General features: G+C 47.7%; 1 protein-coding gene across 1 annotated transcript in view; it reads left to right on the forward strand.

The window, feature by feature from the left end:
* The window catches only part of Tmc3 (transmembrane channel like 3), a 37,565-nt gene that overhangs the window by 12,499 nt on the left and 5,412 nt on the right, over positions 1–19,654 (forward strand). Inside the window, exons 6-21 of the mRNA XM_033761120.1 lie at positions 169–267; positions 341–483; positions 1,648–1,795; positions 2,326–2,369; positions 4,142–4,289; positions 5,326–5,435; positions 7,907–7,985; positions 8,883–9,128; positions 9,858–9,986; positions 10,282–10,349; positions 11,890–12,018; positions 14,226–14,336; positions 14,925–15,050; positions 15,679–15,757; positions 17,037–17,079; positions 19,267–19,504. Coding sequence (XP_033617011.1) covers positions 169–267; positions 341–483; positions 1,648–1,795; positions 2,326–2,369; positions 4,142–4,289; positions 5,326–5,435; positions 7,907–7,985; positions 8,883–9,128; positions 9,858–9,986; positions 10,282–10,349; positions 11,890–12,018; positions 14,226–14,336; positions 14,925–15,050; positions 15,679–15,757; positions 17,037–17,079; positions 19,267–19,504 — 1,940 coding nt within the window. The remainder of the gene's footprint in view (positions 1–168; positions 268–340; positions 484–1,647; positions 1,796–2,325; positions 2,370–4,141; positions 4,290–5,325; positions 5,436–7,906; positions 7,986–8,882; positions 9,129–9,857; positions 9,987–10,281; positions 10,350–11,889; positions 12,019–14,225; positions 14,337–14,924; positions 15,051–15,678; positions 15,758–17,036; positions 17,080–19,266; positions 19,505–19,654) is intronic.

Consider the following 19,654-nt stretch of genomic DNA (forward strand, 5'->3'; position numbering starts at 1 on the left):
CACACACACACACACACACACACACACACACACACACACACACCACTGAACTCTGAACTTTCCTCAAGGAAACCAAGCAGGCACTCACCCTGGAGGTGCCATGGGTGGCATCTCCAGAACTGCACAGTCCCTCACTAAGGGGACCATTGACACTGCCTTTCTTACCAGCTGATTGCCGGCCAGCCCTTTGGAAGCACAGCCAGGAAGACCATCCCCGTGGAGCAGGCTGCGTCCGCCCAGGATCTGGACACTGTCTGGTCCCTAGGGGTGAGGCTGGTGTGGCACCTGCAGGGAGGGGGGCAGTGGTGCTCAGAAGTGACCTGGTGCCATCTCCCCACAGGGCTACCTTCAATACTCCGTCCTCTTCTACGGCTACTACGGCAGGGAGAGGAAGATTGGGCGAGCTGGCTACCGTCTGCCCCTGGCGTACTTCCTGGTGGGGATGGCTGTGTTTGCTTACAGCTTTGTCATTCTTTTAAAAAAGTACGACTGCTCAGTTTCTCACGATCTGTGCTAAGTGACCTTGCTGTGTGATCTGATGCAGTCTTGTCAATGACCCTATAAGTTAAAGGGCGTGACTGCACCCATTTTACAGGACAGGGCCACCTGTTCATTTATGCAGCAGGTCCCCTGTGATCACTGCCAAAGGCCAGGTCCTGCATTGGATCTGGAGCGGTGATAGTGCCACACACTTGCCAGTTTACATAATCTTAAAATTATGTGGTGCCACACGAATAGAGATGAACATTGTGATCTAGGAGACCAGAGCTCAAAGAAAGCAAAGCTCCCTGATCTGGGTGTGTGTCTGCCTGTGGCCAGGTTCCAGATCCTGTGGAACCCTGGCTGTGTGCTGTCCTGAAGCTGGCGCCTCTAGTTTGTCCCCGAGGGATGGCACAACACACAGGATAGCACTGTGAGTCCTGCAGCCACCCACAGTCCCTCTCGAGGCCTCGTCTGTAAAAGGAGAAGGTTGGCTGGTGTTGCTTCTTCCCAGCTGGGTTTCTGTGCTTCTGTGTAAGGAGCATAAGTTACGCAGGTGACAGAGGCCTCCTGCCTGGGGGAGATGTGGGCCCCACCACCTGGGCCCCCTCCCATCACCTGGCATGTTAACAAAGTGCAGGTAGAGGTGCTTGGGATAAAAATACATAGTCTAAGCAGACCAACCAGCTCCTCATGGCCTGAGGGCCCCACTTGGAAGGCTTAAATACTTTACTACACGTTACAGTTTACGATTAAATCAGAGCAAACTTGGGAGGAAGACATATGGAGCTAAAAGGCATTGTATTTCAGGGAAAATGGTATAAGGCATAGGCACAGCTTCACCTGAGAAGCAGTCAGGACTCCTGCTTCCAAGTGCAGTATCTAAAGGACTGTGGTGTGCAAGAGGAACAGACCGCTGGGTGGAGCGTCTAGGTGTAGTTATCAAGGGCAGTGATCCAATGCAAAGGGGTGGACCATGATGTCTGGGCACACAATTGTGGGACCTCTAGCCACACAGCCTCCCTGGCACGTGGCTACTGTGCTGTCCTGCCCAATCCTGGGTGCTGCATGTCCTCTCCTGGGGCTGTATCAGGGTAGCATCCTGGAGTAGACCCCCCACCCCCAGTCCCAGGACTCGACCATCACCTCTTTGGTCCTCTCTTGCAGGATGGCAAAGAACTCCCGCACAAGCCTGGCCAGTGCTTCCAATGAAAACTACACCTTCTGCTGGCGGGTGTTCTGCGCCTGGGACTACCTCATTGGAAACCCAGAGGCCGCGGAGAGCAAGACCGCCGCTGTGGTCAACAGCATCAGGGTACGGAGGGCTGGGTGCAGGGCAAAAGCACAGCAGCTTCTCTTTCCTGTTTCTTATTTCAGCCCTTTAGAATTCCACTTTGTATATGTTTGACAATTTACATAATAGATTATTACCATGGTGCATGTATCTAACCTGCAAATAAATAATCACCTCCAAGGTAGGGCTACACATTTTTATTTTTAACTTAGAAGTCAATGCAATGAAAAGCAGTTAGAGCTGTGGGCAACACCAGACCCCACCAACCACTTGGCCCTCTAGTTTAAAAAAAAATCAGTACTTCAAGATAGCACACTTTTCATATCTTCCACATTTTTCCCAATCTCCAGTCTCCTTTTTCTTAAATGATCATTACATCATTGGTATCAAATTCACTCATATCAGTGGAAGTTTACTGGAGAAATTTGTGGATATTGGAAAGAAATGTTGAACGACTGGATAAGTTGTCTTTAACGATTTACAGTTATTGACAATTCTGAGCTTCTAGTGCCACCTGTGGTTTTTTGTTTTGTTTTGTTTTTTCCTTAAAGGAGGCTATCCTGGAAGAACAGGAAAAGAAGAAAAGCAAAAACCTGTGAGTATTTCTTTCCATGTGCTGGATTCATTGATAGGTTTTAGTTTGATACAGACATAAACCATGCAATCTATGTCATATTTTCATAATTGTCGGGCAGCTCCTCTTTCTTTCTGATCTTCATCCCTCAGTGCAATCTTTGGAAACTCATGCCTTTTCTGCACTGGCATCTAGGAATGCTTCCTTCCTCCATGGGTCCTGCAGCAGGGTTCGGAAGTCTGAACTTTACCATTTCCTATTCATTTACTTAGATAATAAAACAGGTATTCTTAGTGCCATCTTCTGTTTGCTAAATGAAGCAGACATATGAATGTTGCTGGGACTAATTTTATTTAAAAACAAATCTCTGAAGTTATAAGACACAAATAGTATCCGGTTCATGCTCACAGCCTTCCAGGTGGCTTTCCTGGGTATGAGGTGCTTCAGAAGATTGGAGAACTGGGCTGGGAGGGTGAGGCCTTCCACCAGAGGAGAGATGGAGGGTGGACATCCCAGGAAGGGATGATGGCCCTGTCCTCCTTGTAAGAACATGTCTGCTCCTCTCAGATCTATACTGGGTCTTCCCACTCATACTCAGTATCTATAGTCAAGAAAGAGCATGTAGGGGACTGTTGAGGAAATATTCCAGCCACAGGGACAGGAAATCAGAAAGCAGGGATTCCAGCCCTTCTTTGTCATTGACTCCTGTGACACAGGGCACTCCCTTGACCTTCCTGGGCCTGCACCCCATCGCCAGTGGAATGAAAAGGTGGGACTTCTGGCCAGTGTGTCCCAGAGGGTGGGTCATCTCCTACCTTGGAATCACCTGAAGTCCCCAAATATAGACTCCGTTGTCTTCTCCTAAGGAAGCAGATATTCAGTACACATTCTGGGAGTGCTGCACATGGTAACAGGACCTAGAAGAATAGTGTAAAGCAAGGGGACGGTGAACATTTGGTTGGTGACATCACATTGGCCCAGCACACATTCTCTGATGCAACCACCAGAAGGCCCACTAGGAGGGAAACAAAGGAACCAAGAACTGCAGGACCCATTCCCTAGGCTACATTCCTCCCAGTTGGGACCTAGAAAGAAACCAGGGCAGCACGGTCTGGAGACAGAGGGAGTAGAGAAAACCTGATACTCAGGGACCTGCACTCTCAGCATTTTCTATTTCCAGGGCCCTGTGATTATTGTAACTGTAACTATAGCGTGTGATCTAATACCATGGCTTTACCATGTCACTTGGAATGTGCTCCTTCACTGCGCAAATGAAGAGCTAAGAAGGGAGGTGTGGCGACCAGCATGAGGTCCCCAGGGGTAGGACTTCATGGAGGGGATAGGTCATGCTTGGCCTCCATTCTTGCCCACCAGGCAGGGCCAGGCAGGTTCCTCCAGTAGCAGGCTCCTCTGCTGGATTTTGTGCTGGCTGCCGCTGCCACTCTGAACCAGACCCACAGATCTAAGTAACATACACCTGCAGCCACTGGCAGGGTCCAGTGTCAGAGCCACCGTGTGGAGTGATGGGAAGAATCATTCTCTCCCTCGTCCCTCTTCCCTCCCTCCCTTCCTAAATGTAAATATGGATCCAACAGCACTCAATAGCCAGTGTTTGTCTAAATCCCCAAGGTGCTGCCTGGTGCAATTTATAATTCATCGTTGACCCCATAGAAAGTGAGGCGTGGTGGGGGGCTCCTCAGGGTCACCTCGGCATAGGAAGTGTCTCTGTCCCCAAGCCTCTTTGCTGTCCCTCGTGGTGCTCCGAGCACCCCATGCCAGTCCCCCACCCCCAGGGTCGTGACCGTCTGCCTGAGGATCATTGCCAACATCCTGGTGCTGCTCTCACTGGCTGGGAGCATCTATCTCATCTACTTCGTGGTGGACCGGTCTCAGAAACTGGAGCAGTCAAAGAAGGAGCTGACTCTCTGGGAAAAGAATGAGGTGAACAGGGCCATCCGTTATGTGCACAACCCTCCAGACACATGGCAGTTTCCATATTTCTAAATGACAAACAATGCTCCCATCTTCATCAAAAGGTCTCATTTGCTAAATAATCTTCCCACCCCACAGAAAATTCCTAAGTGGAAGGGTGCAGACACTTTTGGAATGCTTAGTACTCATTATGAGATTGTTGTTTGGAAGGGTTAGCCCGATTTACCTGTAAAGATTTGAAAGGCAGACATAGCACAAAATCACCTCTTGGGCCACTTGTACGAAAATAATTATCTTTGAGGTTATAAAGAGCAAAGAATGTAAGGAATAAGATGATCATAAATTTATCTGATACCTATTTATCAATGTACAATAATTTATCTAAATCTAACACTGTAGAGCAAGGCATGTAGTTTAGGGCCTGGCAAGCATAAGGTCCCAAGTTCTATCCCCAGTACTGAGAAAAAAAATGTAACACTGTACCACATAATCTTTTCCTATACCTCTCTCTAATTTACGTCAATTAAGTGGGTTGTGTTAAATATCTATTTAGAAATTATTTTAGACAAAACATTTGTGTACCAGCCAAAGCTTCTTTTTTTTTTTTTTTGCCATGAGTACAAAGAAACAAAAGCCAGGCATAATTCTCTAGATAATTAATCTTCTGTATATAGAGAGAATATTAAATTTTCCCTCTGCCTTCCCTTTTCTATTTATAATAATTGCAGTTATTTCCCTCTTCCACCCCAGGGTGGGGAAGTGTAAATGAGATGAAATGGTCGTTGATAAATGAGGCAGAGATACTGGCCAATTCCTGCTGGCATCTGAGTGTCTTCAGAATGCCGAAGTTCTTAAGAGAAATACACGGGACAAGCAGGTGGTGGCCTTCAGGAAAGGAGAATCAGCAGAGCCTGGGAAGGTTTTCAGGAGGGAACTGCAGGCCCCCAAGGGTACCTGCTGCCCAGACCCTAGGTTCAATAACCCACAGTAGGAGCATAAGGCTGGGGTGGCCAGGGAGACAGAGCCCGGCAGTGCTGTCTTGTAGGTGAGCGTGGTGGTGTCCCTCGTCACCATGTTGGCACCGTCTGCCTTTGACCTCATTGCTGCCTTGGAGATGTACCACCCCCGGACCACACTGCGCTTCCAGCTGGCAAGGTAGGCACTGCGCCACGAGGGGCCCATGTGGCTCAGCGTCTGCTACCCAGGGTGAGTACAGGTGACCCTCCCAATCCTGCTTTTACCTGTCCCTGACACTTAGCCAGTGCTTCACCTGTGGTGCAACTCAAGAAAAGTGGGGTGGCCCAAGAAAGAAAGGGGAGGAAGCAGGGAACGGTGCCAGAATGCAAAGGACAGAAGAACCAGATTCATGGGCAATGGAAAAGAGGAGGAGGGGAAGCAGGGCAGGAAGGGGAGGAGGGGCGGGAAGACAGGGTGATGTGTGTCTGGTTCTCTTCACTGCTCAATTCTGCCTGTCCTTTGACCGAATGTGAAGAGACCCCACATTACTTTTCCAGACCCAAGAGAAGTAGCAAATGCATTGCTAATAATCCTTCAAAGCAGAGACCCTTCCCAGAAAGACCCTTCTGGAAAGAGCAGGGGTCTTCTGGGGCTGTCGGAACTCTCTGTATTGGAGAAGGTGGATGGTAACTGTATCCTGGGTGTCTGGCGACATCCCAGTTGCTCCCTTGGGAGTCAGGACAGGGCTAACTTTTCTAGAAAGGGCTTCATCCTGACAGACCTGCTTCTCCCCCTTAGTAAGGTTCACTCCTTAACAAAGCCAGCAGGGTAACAATGCCTCTGTGACTGACATTGGCTGTGGGAGGTGGCCAGAGCCAGTTCACCATGTTTTCCCCTGAGAGGCCTAGTAACATCCTCCAGAGCCAATGGTCGCCAAGCACTTTGGGAAGACGTTTTCCCATCTAGGAATCCACAGACATCTTCTGCAAAAGACCTGAGACTAGTTTAGATTACATATACATCTATCACAACTCTAACCTTTAAAGTTGTAACCACATAGAATACAAAAATAGAAGGCTGGGGCTAGGTTCCAACACAACTTTATTTACAAACATAGACAAGGGTAAGGCTGGTTGTCCTCCTATCCTTGAAACCCAACTGTCATTTCAAAGATAGAAAGACAGGACCAGAAAGTGTGAGGGCCTGGCCCAGAACTCAGAGCCCCTGCAGACCTGGAGCAACCCTTCCCACACACCACCCCCTTCCCCTCCCGCTTCTGACTGGTTCTTTCTTCTCTGCTTTGCATCTCTGCCACCCAGGGGAGCAAGTGCCTTCCTCCACTCCTGCCTCTTTGGTGGGCATGGGGAGGAATCAATTCTATTATTGCATTTGGTCTAACAGCAATCCTATTACACAGATTGGCCTCATTACTCATATGCCGAACTGGAGAAACAGAGGCCAATTAGGGCTGATTCTGGTAGCAGGAGCAGGCAAGTTATTTTAGCTGCATTAACTCACCAGCCTTTCAACCACAGTGCAGTGAAAACATCAACGCAGGGTCAAGACAGAGGTGGCATCCACTCTGCCCTTCCGTCAGCCAGCACCCACTGAGTAGCTCTGCAGGGCAGTAGAGACTAGAAGTCCCAGTCTGCCCCAGAGATGACCTCAGCTGTGCACAAGTGGAGTCCTGCCCTAAGGAGAGGAAGGAGCGCTCTGGCTGTGGCAGACTCCTGCTTTCAATTGGATTTTTTCCTCCACGTAAAGCTTCTTTCCCACCAATAGGCATTGGCCCCATGATTTGCAGCTCACTGCTGTCCCCGTGACACACGTGGAGTGCCCTGCCAGTTCCTTCCCAGGCTCACACCATGGTTGCCCACAGAACCACAGCCAGACCCTGGGTCATCCTAGGAGGATTTCCAAACCTCCCAACTCAGGGAAGCGGACGTCAGGCTTTATCACCGGCTGATGAGGACTGTCTAGCGGACTCTGGTCATGCACACTGCCCATGTGCTATAGCTATACCCACAGGCCCAGACACAAGGCACTAGGACCCCAAGTTTAGTCCTGATTCCTTGTGACCTGTGGACTGATCAGTGACAGACAGCTCTGTCAGTGTTTCCGTTTCCTTGTCCTCTAAGTAGGAATCAGGACAGATGAACTTCATAGCCCTGCCAGAGCCTCTTCCTAAACTCACACTCTTTCTGCTACACGAGGGTTCTGAAACTCCGATCCAAGGAGGGGCTACAGTGGAAAAATGTAAACTTCCTAAAAGCAGGGTGGATTATGGAACTCCACATTCCAGTGCCCCCAAGGTGATTTAAAGAATGCCAGTTTTGGCACAGCAGCCACTCTCAATTCCTCCATGATAGTCTAAATGGTGATAAAGAAACTTTAGAGACCCAGGACCTAAGCTGCAACCCAGAACCCTTATTTATTGTGAAGTGCCAACGCTGCAATTAAACCTGAACACTGAGGGTTTAGTTTTTGCAACTTTTATCGATGCTCAGCTGCTTTGACCATTTGACTCACTCGCCGGGAGAGCGGGCTCTGCCCCACTGGGGCACACATGTCATAGGTTCACCTCCACTGCTCTAGAACCTTGTGGTAGGACTGGGTCCGTGGACTTGGATGTGGGGGTCTGGTTCTCAAGGTGGGTTTGTGCTTTTCAGGGTCCTCGTGCTATATTTGGGAAATCTCTATAGCTTGATCATTGCTCTCCTGGACAAAGTGAACAGCATGAGCATTCAGGTGAGCGCCCACCTCTGCCACCTCCCACATTCCAGCTTCACCGTCACTGTCAACATCACAGCTCCATATCTCATGTCCTAAACTCAAGATAAGGACAGAAAAATTAGCCCAGTGCCCAGATAAGGAAGCTGAGGCCAGGATCCATGGCCAGTAAGTGGCCATTCTGGGATGAGAACCTGGGGCTCTTGAATCTACCTCTGGGTACATACTACACTATTTCCTTGAGTCCTGTCTGGAAAAGCTCCCAGCAGCTCTTGCAAATGAGCCTAGGAAGAGCAGCAGGCCATGGAACTCACTTAGAAATCAGGAGAGAATATTCATCTCATGGCAAACAGTTCACCCACTATCCGAACTCACCTGGCACCTCCACCCTCAACCCAGGGCAGCTTGGTGTCCATCCCTGGCCTGCTCTGCTCAGAGGACATCCCAAGTAGTAAGGTGGGGGAGAGTCAGGAAGGAGGGCACTTCTGAGGGCAGTTTGCCCAAGACAAACCATCTCCTAGCACCGGAGCTGAAAGCCTATAGGTGGAAGAGGCACTTTGCTGCATCAGTCTTTGAGGTTACATAGGCCTAGATCCCTGCTTGTCACTCACCCATATCGCTTCGAGTATCCATCTCCCACTTACAAAGCTTCGGTCTCCTTGTGGACATAGGGTAATCATCCCTGCCTGACACTCTCGTGAGGATGAGGAGAGACCACATGTGTTACCTCGAAGTTTCTAACACCACATATCCATTATATCTCTGTGTCCCACGGGGGTGGAGGGGAGAGGTGAGAGAGGAGAGAGAAAAGGTTATTTCTAAACAATGCACTATCCTCCTTGGTATGGTGTCCCCAATCGTCTGTATTTATAAACATGTGGACAACCTGTCCTTCCTTCTTCCTTCTCTCCATAGGAGGCAGCCTCAAAATATAACACAAGTGCTTGGATGGATTCTACCACCTTCTCTGCCACCAGGGCAGCCCCTGAAGAAGGGAAATGGCCCACACCTGGGTCTGGAACAGGGATCAGTGGAAATGGCACATGGGTCTTAGAGGAGATGAGGGTCCCAACATACACAGTGCCACTCAACAAGGTCAACAAGACCATGGTCCACAACCAGAATCCACAAGGCCAGTGCTGGGAAACATACGTGGGCCAGGTGGTTCCCAATACTCTTTATGAAGCCCACCCACACCCATTTCCTTACCATCTCTTACAACTCTGAGGCATCTAGGAAAGTAAACTTCAGTGGGGTTTATGCTCTTCCAGGTCTCAAAGTTAATAACAGCGCAAAGGCCTGTACAGTAGTAACTGTGTGCTAGGCAATATCCTCATAAGACTTTTGTTACCATCACCATAGGCATAATGAGGAAACTGAGGCATGGGTGGTTAAGAGACTTACCCAAAGGCACAGATGGTAATGAGCAGAATAAAGAGTCAAATCCAAATCTGTGCCTTTAGCTATTCTGCATTATTATTTTTTTTTTTTTTTTTTTTTTTGGTACTGGGGATCGAACTCAGAACTTGTGCTTATGAGGCAGGCAGCGGCACCACTGAGCTAAATCCCTGGCAGCTATTCTGCTCAACCCTTGCTACTTAATCTTGGGCAGAAGCTCTCAACTGGGCGGTTTTAATCCATAGAAATGAGTCTCCCATGGCTTGGAACCTTACACTTCAGATTCTTTCCTGTTTGGGATGATGCTGGCCATGACTATCAAAATACAAATTCAACCCCAGTGTTCACTGAGCACCTGTATGATCCAGCAGCCCCTCTCTGCCCACTCTCCCCGGCTGGACCCAGGGAGGAGTAGAGAGGAGGGGGACCAAGGATGGAGGAAGAGGTGGAGCAGGTGGGACGGGGCAGCAGCCATGACCCCCTGTGTTGCAGGAGATGCTGAAGCTGTCCATCATCGACATGCTCTTCACTGTGGCCAGCATCCTGATCATAGACTTCTTTCGGGGACTTTTTGTTCGCTATTTAAGTGACTACTGGTGCTGGGACTTGGAAAGCAAGTTCGTAAGTAAAATGCTGGGTCCCTGAGGAAGTTCCTGATGCTAGATCCAGACTTTCCTGGTGCATAAGGTGGGAAACAGCCAGGTATGGTGGAGAAAGTGCCTGAGGGAAGAGGGGAGGAGGAACAGGCTGAGTTCCACTTCCTCTACCCAAACTTCACCTATTGCTGGTGTCACACAAGCAGTGATCTCTGGAGTCTATACAATCAAAGTGTTTCAGGTGTGTAACTATAATGAGCCAATGTCTGAAAAAGACTGTAACTTTTGTGTCTAATGCAGAAATTCTTTTACTCTTATAGCCTGAGTATGGGGAATTCAAAATAGCCGAGAATGTGCTACATTTAGTCTACAACCAGGGAATGATTTGGTAGGCATCACAGCTTCTCCTGTCTTTGCTACATCTCATCTGGGCTAATATTTTGATGAGTCTGGATGGGACAAAACCAAAATAAACACAGGAATAAGCACTAAGAAAGGACCCTTGCAAGGAAACTACTTCACATGCTTAGCAATTTCATTAATGGGTTTCTAAGGACTTTATGGGAAGGAACGATGAAAGGAATAGTCTGTTTTTAAGCCACTGTTGCTCACAGCCAGAAGGCTTACATAGGAACTAACACAAAGGAAGGGAGGATTCGGGAAGGGTGGGAAGAGGACTGCTTCTCCCTGAAATATGAGGATTGTTGAGCAGTATAAAGTAATATCCCTCCAATCAAAATCTGTGTTCTCACAGTCCACTATATTTTGCAAGACATCTTCACAAAGAGTATTAAAAATATGATGTAACACTTTCTAAATATGTGCTAGGTGCCATGCATTTTTATTAGTAACTGATTTCATTTTTTGTTGGGAAGCTGTGAGGTAACTATTGATGTTTCCTGCATTTTAAAGATGTAGAGACTGAAGCCCAGAGAGCCAAGGGTCTTGCCTAACATCACATGGACAGTGCCATTTCTGCCTGCCACAAGAAAGCATTTATCGATTTTTGGGAAGATGTTTTATTTCATGTGGTTTTTGTTTTTGCTTTGTTAGCACCAGGGATCAAACTCAGGATCTTGCACTCGCTAGGCAGGTGCAGGGCCACTGAGCTACATCCCCAGCCCTGGGAAGACTCTTATTTATTAGACATAGTCTTTTATCTACTATATTTCTACCACTAAAACCGAATTTCTCAAGTGTTAGTTCAGTTGCATATCCAGTATAAATGGACTTTGACTCAGGTGTCCCAGGTTCTTTTCCACATTTGACATTTATTTGCAGGGTGACTTTGTGAGCTGGCTTCCCTGGGAAGTTTGAATTGTTTCTCATTGGCTCAGCTCTTTTACCCTCAAGACCATGGTGGATGATATAGGGTCTCCCCTTTGTTAGCAAAAGGTCTTTGAGAAAATTGCTTCAGTTGCTCAACTTGCCTTCCTTATCTATTAATTTTGATATTTATCCTTCCTTTCATAATTGCAGAATATCAAATGAGCTAAAATATGTGAGGATGCTTTGCATAATGTTCAGCAAGAGCTGGTGCTCAATATGTGTGAATTAAACCTAAAAGTCAGTAATCTATTAGCGTACTGCTCACCCTAGCCAGACAAATTGTGGAGCTTGACGCAAAGTGCAGCTCCCAGGAGGAGGAGCTTTTCTTTGCTTAAGTGTGAACAGAGTGACAAATGATAAGTAGCTCTGCAATAGGGATAATTAAAAACAAGAATGCCACCTATGGGCAGAATCTTGTTTTACCTCCAGGATGTCAGGGTGGAGAGTTAGGGTTTCAGCCCTTCAGGTTTTCTCCAGTCCTTTAAGCCTGGGGCACAAACCCCAAAGCCTCAGAGCCATGTTCCTCGTGGGCTCCTGGGTACAACCTTCCAGACACACTGGGAGAAAACACAAGCCAACTGCTTCCCCCATGGCTGCAGGATGGGCGCTTTCTTCTCCCCCTGCCTGCCTGCAGTCAACGTCCTCAAACTCATCGGACTCATGTACCTGAGGAGCTGGGCAGTACTCACCTGCAACGCACCCCACCAGCAGGTGTTCCGTGCTTCCAGGTCGGTGGGAGAGGGTAGGCCTGGCCTCAGCAGAGACCTCATAGGAGCCACGCATGCCCTCCCTCAGCAAGGCATCTCCCCCACCCCTGCTTGTCAAAGTCCTACCACCTCCTGTCTTTTCCCCAGCTTCCCCCATTTCCCAGCCTGCACTTTTGGAATTAGTTACAACTCCTCTCAAGCACATAACACATGTTTTAAACTTCTTACTGAAATTTGCTAACCGTTTAGAAAAGAATGCACAAATCATAAATATTAAACTTTATGAATTGTCAAAAACTGAACACAACCAGCACCCACATCAAAAACCAGAATGTAAATGACCCAGGACCCCTACTTTCCTGCCTTTCTATCACCATGATCCCCCACAGTATGGTGGGCTCTGCCTAGTTCTAGAAATGCACCACACTTCCACACTGTGCCCCCAGAGTCCTGTTTTCAACACTCAGTGAGGTGCTTGTGGAAGCCACCTCAGGGAGGAGATGTGTCCCAGTCTTCCCCTCGGTGCTGCTGCTCAGGGACATGGGAGCTGCTTCCTGATGGGAGCTGTCGTGGATGTGCTGCCTTTGGTACTCCTGTAAGTGTCTAATGTCAGGAGCACACAGCCATCGCTGGGCAGCAGGACATGCGTATGTTTACCACTCCTGGACAGAGCAATCCAAAAACCTTTCCAAGGTGGTCCAACCTATTAACACTTCCACTAGAATTACACCACATTACCAAGGCCCCACTGGCTTCATAACGCTGGCTCTTTTCCAAGACTTTCATTTCAGCCATGTTAGTGAATCCATAACACATTCTGAATACAGTGAGCTTTGTTATGCCGATTTGTGTGTCTGTGCCGGCATTACTGGTTTAGAAGTTTTGTAACTGTGACCTGAATGACAGTACATTTACATTTTACCTGGTAAGGTAATCAATAGAGATGCATGCTTATATTCAGGTGTTTGTTTTGTAACTTACATACATTCATTTTATACATATGAATATTGTGTGTGTGTGTGTGTGTGTGTGTGTGTGTGTGTTCACGCAGAGAGAGAGAGAGGGGAAGGAGAATATTTTCACAAACTACCCTCACCTTCTGTTTTAGTTCATTTTGTGGTTACTACATAATACCTGGGGCTAAATTATTCATATTGAGCAGAAATGTGTAGCCTCAACATTCCAGAGCTGGAAAACCAGGCAGTTTTGGTGATTGGTGAGACCCCAATCTCTGCTTCCAAGAAGTTGTCCTAACAACTGCATTTCCCAGGGGAAGAGCACTGTCCCTCAGGTGGCAGAGAAGGAAGGAGGCAATGGGGCCAAACTTGCTTTTTTATGTCCATGCCAGTCCCACCCAAGAGAGTGGAGACCTCAGTACTTGAGTCACCGCCCAAGAGTCTCACCTCCCAACACCCCACAGGGCAGCCAAATGTTAATGTGAGTTTGGAGAGGACACACGCTCACACTGTAGCACCTACTTAACACTCCTTGCCAAGACTCCTAGTCAAGTGTATTGAGAGACAGAGAGAGGACTGGCCAACAGTGATCATGCTGCTGGTCATCACCAGGTGGAACGACCGTGGCTGCTCCCTGCAGAACTATGCACAGGGTCCTATAGCCCAGGTGGTTCTGACCACCCTTGGGGCTGGGGCAGCCAGGCTTACTGACACCACCCAAAGCCTCAGGCACCAGGAACCACAGTGTAGTAGGGCAGAACATTTACCTGAGCACCCAGGAGCCCAGAGGTTAAGCTAATGAGTTCAAATCTCATCTGAGAAAGATAGAGTCAAGAATCCTAACAGAAAGAGCCAAATCCCCTTTAGACATAAGAGACAAGCTCACAGCTGGGAGCAGGAGATGGAAGCCTTAGGTCAGGGCCCAGGTAAGTGTGCAAAGTTCTAAGCTTTCTTCTCCCACACTGCTCTTGTTAGGTAGGAGCCATGGTAGAGAGGCAGGTCCCTGGCTCTTCAGCTTTCTGCTCAGTAAATGCTGATCCAGTGACTGTTGGAGGAGCAGACTGGGCTGCAGGGTCCATGATGTTCCTCTGGGAACCAATTTCCAGGTTTTAGTACCTCATTCATTCTACCCTGCAGCACACCCATTCCATAGCAGCTCTGAGAGAAGGATCTTCCTGTGTGCAAAGTCAGGGGCAGCTTCTGTGTCAGTCTTGGGACATCTATGCCCGGCTCTGGAATGCATGTAGCACCTGATGCTCGATGTCTTTGCAGGTCCAACAACTTCTACCTAGCCATGCTCCTGTTCATGCTGTTTCTGTGCATGCTGCCCACTGTCTTCGCCATCGTGCGGTACAAGCCGTCCCTAAACTGTGGACCCTTCAGGTATGCTCTTTTAGCTGAGATCTATGGGGAAACTGAGTCACATCGGGTTGCGTTCTGTCTATGGCTCACAGCACTGGTAAACAGCATAAAAGTAGCTCAAACTTTCATTTTATGAACTCAAGACCAGAACTCATTCCTTGCTGGCAGGCTGCTTTTTGGTACAGCTATCTCTGAGCTCATGTTAAAAAGGTACAACTCCTTCAAAATAAAAAAGGAGAGAGAAATTCTACCTGGTTCAAACCCAGAAGGCTTTATCAAAAATATTCCACAGCACTTTTCTTCTACATGATCCAGTGAAACCCATGGTATCATCTCCAGCTAACATTTAATCAGTTTTGATACAACACATATGTAAGTTTATCTTTGTGTGCATTAAAAGACATGCCTTGTGATCCCTGACCCTATCTTCAAGCCCGCAGACTCATCAGATGCTTACTTCCTGTATAATCATCTTGGAAAGGGTTTGTGTCTTTTATTGGGACATTTACCTCTAGCTTCATAGCTCAGCTTCCAGACATTTTTGCAGATCTTATGGCATCCTTCTGCCAAAAGCAATAAAGTCTGGAGCTATGTGTTTCTTTCTCATAGTGGACAAGAGAAAATCTACGACATCATGTCCGAAACGATTGAGAATGACTTCCCTGGGTGGGTCAGTTCCGTGGTCGGGCATCTCAGCAGCCCTGTGGTCATCCTGCCTGCTGTGCTGCTGCTGTTGTAAGTGTGACACCACCAGCCTCTGGGGACTGCCTCATGCCAGGCCACCTGACTGCTTTCCAAAAATCATGCGGAACTAATTAATTTATTCCAAAATCACCTATGGAGCTTGATGATCTAAGATGCGACTCTGAGTCATACCCCAGAGTCACTTGATCCATCATGCTGCAGGGAGACAGCTGTGGGGTTTCAGGGGGGCACCGCACTGCTATCAGGGTGGCTACTGATTCATCAGCAGCATTTGGACAATGACCGTGGCCACTGCCCTGGGGCCAAGCATCAGAAGTATCAGTGCCTTATTCTGCAGAATATAAAGGATCTTGAAAAGGAATTTCCCAGTGCAGCCAAGTAGCAGTGGCTTGTTTGGGCTTAGAGAGAAAAGGTTAAAGTGAGGAGGGAGAGTACTCTTGGCTTAATGCCGAATGCGCTCCCTGCTGCTGCAGAATTCTGGGTCAGTGGGGTTGCTGCATAAAGTGGAAGAGGAAGGCAGTCCCTCCTTGTGCTCTCCATGGGGGGCGGGGGTCAATGTGAAGCCCACATCTGACTTGGGAACACTTGTTCCACCCAGCAGCTGAGCAGGGGTGTGGCCTCACAGCCAGGCCCTCATTACTATGTCTTTCTGTCCTAGCCTGCTCATCTATTACCTGCAAAGCATCGCACGCTCATTGAAGCTCAGCAACCAGCAGCTGCGAGTGCAGATCCAAAATGCAAGTATCCCCAGTACTCTGCTGTTACCCCCGCGTGGCTGTCACCCACCTGATGAGCGTTCTCCAGCATGAGAGTGTGGCTGCCATGGCTCTTGGCTGCTCTTATGGGACAAGGCCACCACTCCCTGGGCTCCCCTAGACATCCCTAATATGAAAAATACGAAGTGGGGTCAAAAACTCTGGGGACAAGTCACTGTGCTGGTCTTCCTCTTCCTCTACAAGGCTCTTGGTTAGGCCTTGAGTACCTCTGCACTCTTCAGTGGCCACACAAAGTCCAGACTCACCTTTAGGTTCTGGCTGCCATGATAGCCTCTCCCACCTGGGGCTCAGATACTCTCCAAGCAGGCAGAAGGAGACAAACACTCCTCAGACCTAAAGGATTTTTCCTTCTCTGCAATTCCCAAGCTCTTTAGGGTCTGGGGTGAGGTTAGGGAGGAACGCGAGGGAGCAGATTTAAGGTAGCTCTCTCCAGGTCCCTCAAACCTCCCCTTTCCCAGCCCTCAGAGTGAGGGTCTCCTTAAATGTGACAGCATGAATTCCTCCATAGCTTGACCTTCATCCCTCCCAATGCAAAAATATTTTCCTCCCTTTTCAATGAAAAAAAAATCCTAAAAGTATAGATTTCCACAAGTATCAAAGTAAAAATTTCCCATAAAATTCAATGAAAGAGCATCTTGCTCTTGATCTTCATGGTCTCCTTTGGGACGCAGGCAGATTATCTCAGCATCCCTAATCTAAAAATGTGACACCTGAAATGCTTCAAAACCTTAAAATCTGAGTGTCAAAATGATGACTCAGTTGGAAAAATTCCACACCACAAAACTTTGTTTCATGCCCCAAATTATTAAAAATATTGTATAAAATCTTTCATACTATGTGGATAAGGTTCGTATGAAACAACTGGAGACGTTTCTCTTCCCTAAAATATCTCATCATATATGTGTACACATTCCACATGTTGGAAAAATCCAAGATGCTGCTGGGCCCAACTATTTCACATAAGGGACACTCAACTGTATTGGCAGAATCCAAACATAGCCAGTGACTCAGCTGTCCCTAAGTGAAACCATTTAGGCACAAAACTTGGTGCTTAGGTATCTTCATTCATTCACTCAAATAAAAGGCAGAGTCAACACTTACACCCAGGTGGGGGTGACTAGAGTTCATTTGTGTCCAAGATATGAAGAACAACGCAAAAGCCTCCCAGACACCAAGAACAAAACCTTTTTATTACTTTCTGCCGAATCTAAGTCAAACAAGGTTATCATTTACATTTTAGGCAAGATCTGAAGATAAGAAAAAGGTTGCCCAGATGGTAGAAGGTAAGTGTATTTTTAAAGCATAAAAGTCTGATGTTTCAATTGACAAGCATCCAAACATAGAGCAAGAAGGTAGTTTAAGGTGTTATACCTGCAACAATTCCTCACAGCCAACACTGGTATCTCACAATTAACTAGGTACAATAAAATAAAATGTAGGCTACAAATACTATTTTGAGTCTTTAATTTTTACGACATGGCTGGCCTGTACAAAACCTCCAAATCCCATCAGAAGGAAGGTTTATAGTGGAGAAAGCAGCATAGTGATCTGGAGAAGCCCTGAGACCGTCCATCTCATCCCTGCTCCTGCAGAGGCCCAGTTCTGTCTGGCAAGACCCTCTCCCAGCGCCCCTGGCCTCTGTCTTCCCTGTCCTGGCCCTGTTGAATGTTGGCAGCTGGGCAGGCCTAGGCTGCAAAATGGACTCTGAGTAAGGATCCGAACCCAAGGACTCTGCAAGGGGATACCTTCTCTCCCAGATCCTCCAAATTGGTTCGCATCTAGACTTCTGGAGAGGAAAAAGAGAGAGCTGCTCTTCCAAAGGGATGGAAACAGGGAAGCAAATGCTGGTATGGCCCAGAGGGAAGCTTGTGGGCAGATGCAGCTCAGAAACAAGTGAGAGTTATAGCCAGGTGTGGTGGCACATGACTGTTATCTCACCACTCTGAGGAGATAGAATCAGAAGTTCAAGCTGATCTCGGCCATTGAGTGGCTTAATGAGACCCTGTCTCAAAATTAAAAATTAAAAATGGACTGAAGATATAGCTCAGTGTGAAGAACCTAGGTTCAATATCCAGTATCACAAAACAAAAAACAAGTGAGCCAGACTCTTGGGACCACTGCCAAGGCATGCTGGGTGCCACTAACTGGCATAGCCCACATTCTCAGAACACTGAGAAGGGACCCAGAAAGTTCCATGGGCCAAGACTGTGCCATTTCAGTGCTGAGCTCACCAGAAGAGATCTATTCTCTTAAGAGTTATTCTTGTTCCATCCATCTTTGCAGAGAGAAATCACTAAATGAAAATTAACTATGGAAGGTTACTATGGGTCAAGCTGTACAAGCCCACTGCAATTATCAAGGATAGTTTAGGTAGAAGTAACTAAAAATTTAGTTTTATTCAGGTAGTATCTGCAAAAGCCAGCATCTACACAGACTTTTTCAAGGTAATAATAGCATTATCTAGTGCTCACTTTCTAGGTCAAAGCCATGTTTTTTCTCAGAGTCCTACCTGAACTCTTTCCAAATGAAATGTACTCGTCACATAAGCTTTCTTATATCCATCATATAGATAATGAGCCTCGTGGAGATATCCCAGGGTGCATTGTCATCTCAGCTCTGATCCCGCCTACGTCCCTGCTCTAACCCTCTGCCATAAAATGACTTGGTTGCTGAATGTCCATGGTCCATGAGCTGTTGTGTTTGCAAGGGCACCTGGTTGTCTATAGACTCTGTTGCTGGCAGTCATGAAACTCTTGCAACTAAACCAGCCTGGTGTCTGTCACCCTTCTGCTACTATAAGAGGCACTACACATGGTCCGCTGAAAAGAGAGAAAGCTTATTTCGGCTCATGATTTCAGAGCTTCCAGTTTGTGATCACTTGGCCCATTGCTCAGCCTGAGTCATCACCTGGCGGCAGTGTGTGGCAGAGTCCAACTGCTCAGGCCACGACCAGAGAGTGAGAGAGAACGAGCATGGCTTCCACACTCCTCAAGAGCACATCCCCCATGACCTTAAAATCTCCCAAAGATGTCACCACCACCCAATAGTGACCTGCTGGGGACCAAGATTTTAACTAACTCATAAGCCTCTGGGGGACAGTTAAGATCGCAGCACCCTTCCAACACCCCATGTCCATTAGTGGGTCCACCACTTTCTATCAGGAAAGATGGAACCAAATGACCCACATAGTGCACAGATGATTTTGCCTAGAGCTTAGTTGGCCCGAAGCTGAAATATAGAAGGTCTTGCCAGCAATATGGCCAGTTCAGAACTGGAAAATGGAAGATAAACAAAAAGGCATTTTCTTATCTTAGGTTATGGAAATGTGTATGCTAGACAGGCAGGTTCACAGACAGGTTTTATGGCAGATGTGGTGTAGGTGTGTGTGTGTGTGTGTGAACTGCAGCAAGCCTGAGTGTGTCACCTACTAGATGTCATCTCCTCATAAGCCCCTTCTCCTCTCCCTGCAGCTCGAATCCAGACCCAGGAGGAAAACTCCAAGAGGCTTCCAAAGGAGGGTGACCTAGCACACATGGTGACACCCCTAAACAATGGCACTGTGGTCAGCTTCGACTCCCTGAGCACTGAGAGCAGCAGGACAGAGGCCATCAGTCACCCTGTGCCCCAGAGCCCGAGTTTAAGCCACAGAGATCCCTGCTTACCTCTTCCTGGTGTTGGCAAACCAGGGCCACAGCGATTTACTGACAGGTAAGCCTGAGTCACAGCCCAGAAGGAAACTTGGCTTCTTCAAATGTGACACTGGCCATGGTCCAGGGGCAAAGAAGGTATGCACAGAAGGGCAACTCAGAGTTTGAAGGCCTCAGCAGTTTCAGGAGGCCAGGCACAAGAAATCCCAAT

This window comes from Fukomys damarensis, unplaced genomic scaffold, assembly GCF_012274545.1.
Source record: "Fukomys damarensis isolate Sample0158 unplaced genomic scaffold, DMR_v1.0_HiC HiC_scaffold_7, whole genome shotgun sequence".
Taxonomy (NCBI): domain Eukaryota; kingdom Metazoa; phylum Chordata; class Mammalia; order Rodentia; family Bathyergidae; genus Fukomys; species Fukomys damarensis.